Source organism: Oryza sativa, chromosome 1 (assembly GCF_034140825.1).
Source record: "Oryza sativa Japonica Group chromosome 1, ASM3414082v1".
In the NCBI taxonomy this organism is placed as follows: domain Eukaryota; kingdom Viridiplantae; phylum Streptophyta; class Magnoliopsida; order Poales; family Poaceae; genus Oryza; species Oryza sativa.
Window position 1 is genome coordinate 19,178,937 of NC_089035.1, and position 12,762 is coordinate 19,191,698.

General features: G+C 45.2%; 1 protein-coding gene and 1 long non-coding RNA gene across 2 annotated transcripts; both read left to right on the forward strand.

The window, feature by feature from the left end:
- The first annotated feature begins 696 nt into the window (after positions 1 to 696).
- Positions 697 to 4,459, forward strand: LOC4323952 (disease resistance protein RPM1). The gene is made up of 2 exons (XM_066309179.1): positions 697 to 965; positions 1,094 to 4,459. Exon 2 carries the CDS (start codon positions 1,830 to 1,832, stop codon positions 4,206 to 4,208), a length of 2,379 nt encoding a protein of 792 aa, XP_066165276.1. The 5' UTR covers positions 697 to 965; positions 1,094 to 1,829; the 3' UTR covers positions 4,209 to 4,459.
- Positions 4,460 to 11,016: 6,557 nt separating this feature from the next.
- On the forward strand, positions 11,017 to 12,489 carry LOC136355915 (uncharacterized). The gene is made up of 2 exons (XR_010740494.1): positions 11,017 to 11,699; positions 12,211 to 12,489. It is a non-coding gene; the product is annotated as an uncharacterized lncRNA (long non-coding RNA).
- Positions 12,490 to 12,762: the final 273 nt, after the last annotated feature.

Consider the following 12,762-nt stretch of genomic DNA (forward strand, 5'->3'; position numbering starts at 1 on the left):
GACACATCTGTATCCAAACAAATAATTAGAGAGACAAGGGGCAATCAGGTCTGTTGCCTTCCTTGAGCGACCACTGCGCTGCCAACTCATCTTATTCACAAATGTTAATTAGGTCCCTGTCATTCACTCCAACTTGGCTAACATGTTATCACTCACAGCAATACCACCCTGCAAAACCAAGTCTGGATCAGATATGATGTTATTTTATCAGATATTTTTTTGACAGAGTAGTTGTTTGGGAGCTCATGGATTTGAGCAAAGCTCAAAGAATTGTTTCAACATTTTCCATATATGTTATCTGCAAGTTGTGTTAGCAGGACCATTTTGGTGTTATTAACTGAGAAAAACCAGTACATATATTAGTAAAAAATAGCTTCAATTCTCGGCTGGGCAAGTTGTTTGATTCTCAGAAAGCAACGACAGGAACGCTACTGTTTATTAATTTGTAAAGTAACCCAATGCTAAATCAAATGATTGCTGACACTGAACAAAATAACCAAATAATCTTTTGCCGTCACCGATCGATCGGTACGACATGATTGCACCCTCAAGCAAAGTCCGAATTGATCACCTTGATATATATGTAAAAATATGATTTTAATTTTTTTCCGTTGACTGAAATTGAAGACAGTAACAAAAATTTCTCGTTAGTTTAGGATGAAGTGGTAGATAACCATTGAGCCAGTCTGAATCATGGTAGGGAATAAACATGGTTTCTCTCCTAAACGTTACTTGATTACAATACTCTCGAGTAATTTTTTTTGAGAGTAGATGAAAAAACATCACCAAGCTGTCATCAGCCTAGTCATGTTCTTCAAAGATATAACTAAGAAACTACAAGTGTAGGTTGATATGAGAAGCAAGAGCAACCACCACTATCCTTCTAAGGGACGCAGCTATCTCAGAAACGCATGAGGTTTTCAAGAGCTCAGGGAATGGGGATCTGACTGTCAGATTAATAGCAGGTATGTCAACATAAATCAGCTTTAAAACTGAACTTTACCGAATTTGTAAATTAGATGTAAACTCATTTTGCTTGAATTTCTAAAAAGTATCTTTTTCCTATGTATCATTGCTTCATTTTCATATGCAGTGATGAGCCCAAGGAAAACGCCAAAAAGGTAATTTCTTATTTGAAGCTAAAATTTCTTATTTCAATTGCAGAATCGTTTGAATATTTCTTTTACCGAGATTCCAGGCCCTCTTCTCACATAAAAAATCCAATTCCTGTCTACCACTGAATTTGATAGGTCTGGCATTCAAGTGTAGCACTTATGACAATCCTTTATATTTCAGGTTATACTGCATAAAAAAATATTTGAAAAATTATATACTCAAGCTATACCTGGGGCGGAATCTGGCTGTCCCCAAAGTTTTGTGCAGAGAAATTAATGGCTGAAGCCGTGATTCTTTTAGCTGTGAAGAAGATTTGTGTTGCCTTGGGAAATGAAGCAATCAACCAAGCTACTTCAAAATTCAAAAAGTTTGTTTCGCAGATAACAGAGCTTCAAGGAAGCATGGGCCGCATCAAGAGGGAGCTCAGGCTGATACATCAATTCCTTTCTCGAATGGATGTACGCAATCGCAATAATGAGACGTATGAAATCTGGGTGGAAGAGATAAGAATGCTGGCACATGGAATTGAAGATACTGTGGATGATTACCTGCAACTTGTTTCCCATAAACATGATACTGGATGGAGTACCTATCTGAAGAAAGGATTCACACGACCAAATATTCTGCTCTCTTTAAACAAGATAGCATTGTCCATTAAGGATGCAGAAGCCAACCTGATGCACCTATTCTAGGCGAAAGACCGATGGGTTTCGATGGTAGGTGATGGTAATAATCCTAGTAATGACAGCTCAAATTACATTGTTGAGAGGTCCCAACATCTAGCAAGCATTTCACGCTCCCTTGGTGAAGAAGATCTTGTTGGGGTCAATCAAAATAGAGAAACACTTGAAGAGTGGCTGGCAGATGATTTGTTGGAACGTTCAGTAATTACGCTGCATGGAATGGGAGGGCTTGGAAAAACAGCCTTGGCAGCAAATGCATACATGAGGGAGAAAGAAAAGTTTCAGTGTCATGCATGGGTCTCGATTTCTCAATCTTACTGCATCAAGGATGTTCTAAAATGTTTGATCACTGAACTTTCCAGAAATGTGAAAAAGACTAATTGGGGTAACATTACTGACATGGATACTGGAGGTTTTCGTGAAGAGCTGAAGAGATTCCTAAAGCTCCAGAAGTGTTTGATCGTATTGGATGATGTTTGGGCGCCAGAAGTAATCAATGATTTGTTTGGAGCACATGTTCCTAATCTCAAAGGGAGCAGAATACTTGTGACAACACGTATCGATGATGTAGCTCAACTTGCTTTCCCAGACAGGAGAATAACATTAGAACCTCTATGTGAGAAGGAATCATGGGAACTCTTCTGTAGAACAGCTTTTCCAAGGGAGACAAATCATGAGTGCAATGCAGAACTGTTGCACTTGATAGATCAAATAGTTAGCAAGTGTAAGGGGGTTCCTCTGGCAATTGTCTCTATTGGCAGGCTTGTCTTTGTGCGTGACAAGACCAAAGAGGAACTGAGGAGAATACATGACCAGCTCGACTGGGAGTTAATAAATAATCCAAGCCTGGAACATGTCAGGAATATCCTTTACTTGAGCTACATTTACCTTCCAACACAGTTGAAAAGTTGTTTCCTATATTGCAGCTTGTTTCCGGAGGATCATCTTCTCAAAAGAAAGGCATTAATACGGTGGTGGATAGCGGAGGGATTCATCAGTAAGAGGGGTAGAAGCACAATGGAGGAAGTGGCTGAAGGGTATCTACAGGAATTGGTTAACAGGAACATGCTACAACTAATTGACAGGAATTCATTTGGCAGGATAAAATCATTCCGGATGCATGATATCATGCATGAGTTGGCGGTTGACTTGTGCCGAAGAGAATGTTTTGGCGTTGCATATGATGAAGATAATAGACGTTGGGAACATGAGGATAGAGATGAACGCCGATTGGTAGTACACAAACTTAATAAGGACATTGATCAAGAAATTTCTTGTGCGCATAGTCTTCGATCAGTCATTACATTGGATAATAGTATGATATCATCATCCAGCATACTATGTCTAGTAGTGGACAATTGCAGATATATGTCAATACTGGAGTTAAGTGGGCTACCCATCAGCACGGTTCCAGATGCTATTGGAGATCTATTCAATCTCCGCCATTTAGGTCTTCGTGGTTCAAATGTGAAGTTTCTCCCAAAGTCTATCGAGAAGCTAACCAACCTGTTAACACTAGACCTCTTCAGATCTAGCATACTGGAGCTTCCTAGAGGCATTGTCAAGCTGACAAAGCTTAGGCACTTGTTTGCTGAGAAACAGACTGATCGACATCGGCGCCTTTTCAGGTGGTGCACTGGTGTAAGCATCCCCAGGGGCCTTGAGAACTTGACAAGCCTACAATCCCTACAAGCACTGGAAGCTCAGGATGAGTCTGTTAGATGCTTAGGAGAGCTCAGGCAGATGAGAGGTCTCAGATTATGGAAAGTGAAGGCAAGCCTCTGTGAACGCCTCTATGAGTCGCTGCTTCAGATGAAATGTTTGTCCTACCTAAGTATCACGGCAAGTGATGAGGATGATGTTCTCCAGTTGGATGGCTTGAACCCCCTTCCTCCAAGCCTTCATAAACTACGTTTAAGTGGACGATTGGCACACACCATGTTGGGTGCAGAGTCTCCTCTATTCCAAGAAGATGCCGGGGGACGAAATCTGTACTCGTTGCGCCTATTTTGGTCCCAACTAAAAGAGGATCCCTTGCCATCCCTTTCTCGGTTGTTAAATCTAACAGAGCTACATTTCACCAGAGCCTACAACGGAGAGAAGCTGGTCTTCCTTACTAGATGGTTTCCCAAGCTGAAGGTTCTACGTTTAAGAGACTTGCCTAATCTAAAGAGGATGGATATTCAGCAAGGTGCCATGGTGAGCCTTGAAAGATTAAGACTAATAAACCTAAGCAGCATGGAAGAGGTCCCTCTAGGCATTGAGTTTCTCATGCCCCTCAAATATCTAAGCTTCGAGGAGATCACTGTTGACTTCTTACTGTCATTGCGCCAATCTAGAATTGGTGGTATGCGATGGTGGCACACTTTACGAGAGGAGAATGATATGGAAGCTGGTGTAAGAACGTAGGCTACTTGATTCCGTGGCAATTAGCTACTGTTATGTAATATAAATTCAATTCAATATCATAAACTACAACACTAGCTAGCTATATGCCAGGTTATGCATGTCACAACATTTTTGTCCATAAGCCTTCTCTTACTGGCTAGGTGTGGTAGATAGTCTGACCGCGTGCAGGGAGATGCATCTTCTCAATTACAAGATTAGAGTTTAAGACTCTTTTCATTTAATGGGTTGGTTTTGGTTGAGGGTCGTCCTAATTCTGAGTTAAATGTGTATTGAACTTGGTTTGTTGTCGGTATGCATCATAGGTATGAAGAGGCCGGAGTTTAGATTGTAAGCCTTCCATTATCCAACATGTTTTGATGGGTGCTATAGTGGTCATTGGTAAGTGAGCAAAACAATTTGGTTAAGAGAGCTGAAATAACACATATATAAGTAGTACATGAGTCCTTTTCGAATGATTCAAAAGCACTCAAGTTTCTAATGTACCGGAAAAATTGCAAAGAAAAAGATACAAATATAAAACCAAGCAGCACTACTGTGTGAATAAAAACCACTGCTACGGTGAAATTTTAACCATCGATTAGGGAATTTGCATCGAGCAAACAAAACAGCTTCTACGTATTAATATCCCAAGTCCTAGGTGGGATAACTTCAAAAACATCAAGTGGGAGTTGCTTTGGTCTGTGGCCCCCCTAGTCACTCCAGGAGGGACCGGTTCGGGCAGCGAAACCCTAGCCGCCACCTCCGCCTCTCCTCCCTACTCCCTTGCTCCTCACTGCCACCCTGAGCATGCCGACGGCGGCTAGCGCGACCACTAGGACGTAAGCTGCGGAGCCAGTTTCCGAGCACACGCTCGCTTGCAGCGACGGTGACACGGCGGGCACTCGCGGTGATGGAGATGGCACCGACACGGTGGCGCTACGAAGTAGGTGCTCATGGCGATGGTGTCCCTCTCATGCTATGGCTCCAAGGTGGTGGATGGCCAGGGTCGGCGGCCCGAGCTTCAGGGAGGGGTCAGATCCATGGCCGCCTTGGCCAGATTTGGCCAGGTTGGTGGTGTTTGAATCTGGAGGCTCGGGGCATGCATGTCGATGAATGGCGACACGTGGTGCGTGGTGGCGGGGTCATCACCTTCTCCTTTCACTGCATTTTTTTGTGGTTGGTGGTGGCACAGTGACGGTCCAGGTGTGCAGTAAGTCGTTCACCCCTCTGTTGGCCAACATTCTCCCCTCCATGTTGCTCCTCCCCTTCTATGGTCGATCTGCTTCCATATTGGGTCATTGGGAGCTCCGTGGCAAGGGTAGATGTGGTGCCTTTGTTGAGCTCACGACGTCGAGATGACGGACTGTCCTATGTGTCCGCTTGAGCTGGCTTGGGTGTTGGGGCTGGATGGGGAAACGGTGGCGAAAAGCTAGACGTGATTTTGCCTGGTTTGATGACAGCGACGCCCTATGGTGCAGATCCCCTCCTTGTAGGCGCCATTGTGGGGTTTTATCCCTACTCCTACCACACCACACTCCGGGTGAAAACCTTGATTTGGATTTTCGGACAAGCGGCGACGGCGTTTCACATCATGTCCTCTATGGTGCTGCCACTTTGGAGAGCCTTCCTGGTGCATTAATGGTTGTTTTCTTGCTCCTACTCGGCTCAAGGCCTTCTGCCTCCACATCAATGGTTTAGGTGTTTTCATGAGGCCTTCGCTGCCTTGGTTCCAGTTTCTTGCTTGCGGTGCAAGGTAGAGTCAGAGTTGTGTTGTTGGGGGTGCAATAAAACTAGGCAACGAAGACACATTGTGTGCCAGCCGTATTTATGTGATGGATTTTAATGGCTTTGGCTGATGTCCGTGTGGGAAGTGGAAGCTACTTGATCGCTCTATAATGGGCTTAGCATTGATGACACTTTTGCTGTGGAGTCGGAGCTGCTGTGTTGCAAGAGGTGACAAGCTCGGCAACGATAACATAAATTCTACGTGGTCGAAGCATTCTTGTTACTTTGCGGCAAGCTCGGCAACGATACCCTATGTTTAGGCTTTGCCATTGTTGGTTGTTTGGTTGGATGGTGTGTGCAGTGTTCGGTGTGTTGCGCTTGTTCAGCCGGCCTCGTGTTTGGTGAGACTTGTGTAGTTGAGTTGTTTTTTCTTTTCATTTAACCCGTTGGGTTTTTATCCCCGCTTATTGAAATATAATTGGAGCCCTTCGGCTGGTTTCGTTTCAATAAACAAACATATTATTATCCATAAAAAAGGTGAGTGATCGAAGAAAAAAATTTGCTGTAGTTCAGTGGCAAATCAGGACGAAAAATAGAAGAATGGCTCATGTTGAAGCTATGGCATAAGATAAGGGTAGTAGAGATGATTTTGCTAGCCAGTATTGGACTATTGGCTACCAAATTTTAATCTCATAATAGATACGTAAAAAATGAGTAGCAATTTGTAGGCTTGTTAGCATCTTAATTTGTAGGCTGTGTTCTTTTGGAGGAGTTGGGAACCCCCTCGCACAGAAAATGGAGCGATAGATTAACACATGATTAATTAAGTATTAGCTATAAAAAACTTCAAAAAGGGATTAATAAGACTTTTTAAAACAATTTTTCTATATAATCTTTTTTGTAAAACGCATACAGTTTAGCAGTTTGAAAGTGTGCATGCGGAAAATGAGGGAGATGAGTCGGGAACTCATGGAAAAGAACATAATGGTTGTAATGTAACACACGAGTGCCGGTCAGCCACAGCAAGTCAGTGATACGGTTGTAATTGTGAGTACATGTCTACATATTAAACATTCAGAACTAATTATGACTGCAATTCACACATCCACGAGTTGGCTATAGATGGCCAAAAGGCCTGAGGCCCGACGGCCCGGCCCATGGCACGGCATTTTGGCCCGGCCCAAGCACGGCATGGCCCGACGGAGGTCGGGCCCATGCCGGCCCGGCCCGACCACCGGGCCATGCCGGCCCGGCCCGACCACCGGGCCATGCCTGGGCCCCTCCACCGGCACGTTGGCCCGGCCCGGCATGATGGGTTGGCAGTTAGGCCCGATAAAAAAAAATATGGGAGTAAAAATAGACATATTATATGCCATGGACGAAAGAGTAGGGATCTAAAATAGACTTTTTTTTATCTATACATATGTCAGCCAAAGAGGAGGGACGGCAAATAGACTTATTTTAGCTATACATATGTCAGCCCAAAGAGGAAGGATGGAAAATAGACTTATTTTACCTATACATATGAAATAGCCCAAAGAGGAGGGACGAAAAATAGACTTATTTTAAAAAAGGCCCGATGGGCCACCCATGCCTTCGGACCGGCACGGCACGGCCCGACAGCTGGTGGGCCGTGCCTGGACGGGAGGTGCAGCCCATCGGCCGGCACGGCCTGGCACGAAGTGCCTATCGGGTCATGCCGGCCCGATGACTGCTGGGCCGTGCCCAGCCATGCCTGGGCCGGGCCGTGCTGGGCGGGCCCTTTGGCCATATATAGAGTTGGCCATTCCTAAATCCCCTGTCTCCGCCGGTTCAGCCACTAGCTGCGCGGGCGCAGTCGTGGCCCCGTGTCTCCGGTGCCGTCACGCCATGGTTGGCACTTGGAAGCCTTATGCCCTTTATATTGCCCACGAAGGCCCAAATATCCAATCCCTGTCAACCAGCAGAAGCCCGAAGCCCATGTTTTCAGGTAGAAATGGAACAAGTTCACCACCAAGTTTGTTTGACATCCCTTATTCTAAATATTAGAAACCTTCATCCCCTAAACTATACATAACTGTACAATTTAGATCCATAGCAGTTTGTATGCCCGGTTTCGCTGGCATGGCATTCTATTCAGCAAAGTTAAAATAAAAAAAATATGTGGGGCCCGCGCCACCAACATCTTTCTCTCCTTTCTTCCCAAGCAACCGCCCCGAGGGGGGGGGGGTGAGGGGCACCGGGAGGAGAGGAGGCCGGCGAGCCTAGGAGGGAGAGGGCGAGAGAAGCGGCCGGAGGAGGTATGGACAGTGCCGGACGACTGCTCGACGGACTGCAGGAACCTGAGCACCTTCTTCCAGCTGCCGCTGCACCTCTCCAGGAGCTCCCCGCGCGTGGCGGGCCAGGGCCCATGGCCGCGAGTGCCGCACGTGCGACGCATAGTCTTGACACGGCGTGCTCGGCGAGCGGGCAGAGCACGAGACATGTGGCCTCAAGCCTCGCGAGGTTCCCGGCGGCGAGGCGGCCGGAGGTCAGGACCTCCCCGATAAGGTGGCTGGGTAGCTCCTCCATCGAAAAGCTTGCGGCGCCTTCTCCCTCATCGCCATGGATCCACCCCTCCTTCTGCGATCCCCGCCTCCACGCGATGAAATCTTGGCGGTCTTGGCCATGGACGACGACCCGCCACCGTCGAAGATGCCGGTGATGACCGGGTGACTAGGTGACCCGGCGAGCAGCGCCATCACCATGGATAGCCCTGCGGCCGTCGGTCCCGTCCTCCTCGGTTGCCGCCACCGTCTGGCACGATCATCCCAGGCTATTTCTCGATGGCTGGGTACTCCAGAGGACACCGTCTTGGGGTCACAGGTAGGCGCTCGTTGCTGCCCAACTGCAGGGAGCCCCGGCTCGCCACGCTCCGACCATGCCTCCACATCGCCACCGCAGCGTTCGATTTCGGCCGCACCGCCCTCGACAGGAATAAGTTCACCTACTGTCGTGAGCCTTCCTTCTTTAGTTATCATAGGTGTGAACACTAGAGAGGGGGAAGAAGAGGCCAGCATCCAGCAGCCTCGCACGTGAGCGTCGTCGTCGCCGTCGGGTGCGGCGGCGGCAGAGCCTCTCGAGGTGGCGGAGCTCGGCTGGGCTTGCCGGCCGTCTCTCCCTCTTCTGCCGCCGGCGACCTCACGAGAAGAGAGCAGGAGAGAAGAGGAGAAGAAAGAAAAGAAAAAAGAGACGTGGGTCCCATATTATTTTTTCTCACTTACATGTGGGCTCCCATATACTTTTTTTTTAACTAGGATGCCACGTCAGTGAAACTAGATATCTATACTACTATGGGACCTAAATTGCACGGTTTTATATAGTTTAGGGGTAAAGATTTCTGATATTGAGGATAAGGGATGTCAAAAAAATAAGGGATGGCAGGTGAACTTATTCCGGTAGAAATTAGTCCTGCATCAGAATTTCTCATAATGGCGACATAGATTATGGATGGATTATTCATGTTTTATACACTTCTAAAAATACACTTTCTTCTATAACTTTACATTTTAGTACCAATTAAATATTTTTTTTCTAAGCTATTTATTAGCCTTATAATATTACAGAACTTTTACGCTACAATATACGAGTAGTATGCTGCCATTATAAATGATCTAACTTTATAGGCCGATTTGATCTTCCAATTAATTACTCCCTCCGTTTTGACTTTCTTTCTAGTTAAATTTTGTAAAGTTCAATCAAGTTTATAGAAAAAATTAAAAACATCTAAAATATGAAATTAGTTTTATTAAATCTAATGTTGAATATAGTTTGATAATATATATTTGTTTTTTTAAATAATACTATATTTTTCTAAAAATTTGGTCTAGAAACAAAAAGTCAAACGACTTATAAACGGAGAGAGTAGATTACAGTATAAAATTTCGTAAAATTTAAAAAGGTAGATTTGTCTTTCTACGTGGTGGTTCGGGTCCCCTTTGGCTGGCCATGGTAATCATGTTCTACCTTACTCTGCGCGATGATTCATTGTTCATGGGAGGAGAGATGGGTGACCAGGCTTTTCTAAAGTAGGGGGATTAGCAGTGTTTAGTGTGCCTTCGATTCGGGTCAGGCTATATTGGAGGTTTGGATAGCAGGTGGGGCTGGAGGTAAGGAATGAAGAAGCTTTATCAGTTGAATTGGTTCCTCATTTAAATAACGATTTATCTTTCTTTTTTTCGGTGAGTCATGTCAAATCATAGGCTACACCAATTTTGATAGTAGCTAAACTACCTCAAATGGTCATCTCACTACTATGAAAACCATTTTTCGTGGTGGCCATTTTGAATTTTTGCTGGCGGATTTTGCAGCCGTCAAAAAGCAAAGGCCAGTGAAGATCAAGATCTTCGCTAGCGGTTATTGACCGCAAGAAAAAATGGAGCAGCCGCCACAAAGCAAAGGCCAGTGAAGATCAAGATCTTCGTTAGCGGTCATCTTAAGCCAGCCGCCAGTAAAAATCCAGTTTCGCTGGCGTTGGCTTAAGACGGCCGTCAGCGAAAATGGATTTTTGCTGGCGGCTATGTTAAATCGGCCTCCAGTGAAAGTCTATTTTGGGCCCAAAAAGAAATACCCATGCAGCTGCCCATTGATTCATTAATTTTAAAATTCAAATCCATATCTAGATTCGCCGCTCATTTCCAAATTCAAACATGAAATACAAAATCATCATCAGCACAGATCAAACAGATCAAACATCATTTACACAGATCAAAACATGTGCATCATCTGGAATAACATGCAAAAAAAAAAGAAAAAAAAAATCAAATCTAGCAGCACGGTCGGAGGAGGGAGCCGCGGGAGCACGGTCGACGGCGTCGAGGTCGGAGAGGAGGGAGACGAGCAGCATGGTCGACGGCACCGAGGTCGGTGCTGCCCTCCCCGTGGTCCGGCGGCGGCGGATCTGGCCTCCCCGCGGCCCGGTAGTGGCGGATCTGGCCTCCCCACGGCCGGGCGGCGGCGGTTCCGGCCTCCCCGAGGCCCGGCGGCGGTGGATCCGGCCTCCCCGTGCACCCGAGCTCCTCTCGCGGCCACGCCCGAGAGCCGCCGCCCACTCCCGGGTGCCACCGCCCACGCCCGAGCTCGCCGCCGCCTTCGCCGCGCACTCCGTGGAGGGAGAGGGAGTTGGAAGAGGAAGAGAAGGATGTTTCCTTCAACCTTGAAATCTTGAATGCAGCGTTTGGTAAAGAACATCATCTTTTAGGTGATTGTTCTTAAATAGGCCCGGTTGAACTTAGGAAGATGTGAAAACAGGAGTTTCTGTCTTTCTAATGACAAATTTGTTTGTGATATTTAGTACGTACGATGCCCTTTATGCACTATGAATGTAATGATCTACATGGAATAATATTATCGTGCTTGTCACAGCTACTTAATTAGAAGCCTATACAACAAAGCAAAGGAAATTGCAGATGCAGATGATGAAAAGAGTAAAACCTCAGACGCTTCATTGGTGGATAAATACAATTCCTCCAAACGATCAGTATCTCTCGTGCAAAAGCATAAAGAGAGCAAAAAGGAAAAAAAGAAAAGAAGCAGAAGCAACGAGAGAAAGAAGAAAGGGAAGGGAACCATCAACCACCCATGGAAGCCTTGTGACCGCGAGAAGGACCTGACTGCTGGGCGGCAAAATGTCAATTTAGATCCTGAGAACATGGCACAAGGATTGTCATCCCGTTTTTCCTCTGGAGCTGTTCAGAGGAACTTCAAGGATGACCATGTTGGCTAATCACAGATGAAGCATGCATGACCATGTTGGTCACTAGTATCCTGGTATTATGAGATTGTCCTGTTTCTTCATGATATTGTTGGTTTGAAAAAGAAAATAAAGTGGGGTAAGATTGTCATGTTTTTCCATGATATTGTTGGCTCCCAGTTAGTACTTGGTACTCCTACTATCCTAAATCCAGAAATAGATTTGGTGCATGTTTCTTTGAAGGATCTGTTGAATTGTCTTGTGGCATGTAGTTAGTTAATTTTTGATTAAGGTGCATATGCTACTATGGTACTAATAAGAATTAATTATGTCTGATTCATGTGGATAGTCTCTAAGTTATTAAATAAAATTGTAGAGGAATTACTTACAATCAAAAGTTAGATTAGATGGGGCTGGTCATGGGCTGAAGATTTGACGAAATGTTCCTTCTGTGATTATGAACATGTATGCAGTTAGCTGATTATTAATGAACAGTTAGCTGAATTTTTAGAAGTGTATTTACAGGTGCCTGTCAGGCTTTTGACACAAATAATTATACTAACTTTGACATATTGTTTTGGTGTGCAGTTTTCTGATATGTGATGTCCACGGGCCTTTTGTTTGCTGCAACAATGATGCAAGGAAATGTATTATGATGTATGTCGGAAAGTGTTGTTACTAGATAGAACTATTAAGGCAATGAAGCTCAAGTTATGTCTTGTTCAATTTGATACTGGTAACTGGGAGAGATATTTGTGTGTCCTAAATCTCAATGTGTATTGGCTCTTAATGTTGGTTGCCTTTTTTTTTTTGCAATATTGTAACAATTACGACATGGATTTTGCAGCAGGTCTTCAGTATTTCTTTAATTTTCTACAATTTTCGTAATTTTCTAGGCATTTTCGGAAAACCTCATGGCGGCCGGCCGACGTGGAGTGAGAACTTCACTACCACTGGCGCGGGGACCTTTACTACTTTACGACGATGGGTGACCGCCCGTAGGGGGTTTATTGCACAAGGCCCCTGCAGAGGAAAAGCTTGATCCCAGCGAATAGAAGATGGAATTGCTTTGCTCTTTTCTTTCTTTGATGCTTGGAAGGAAGGCCTATAACCAATCAATAGTAAACATCCCGCTAACTT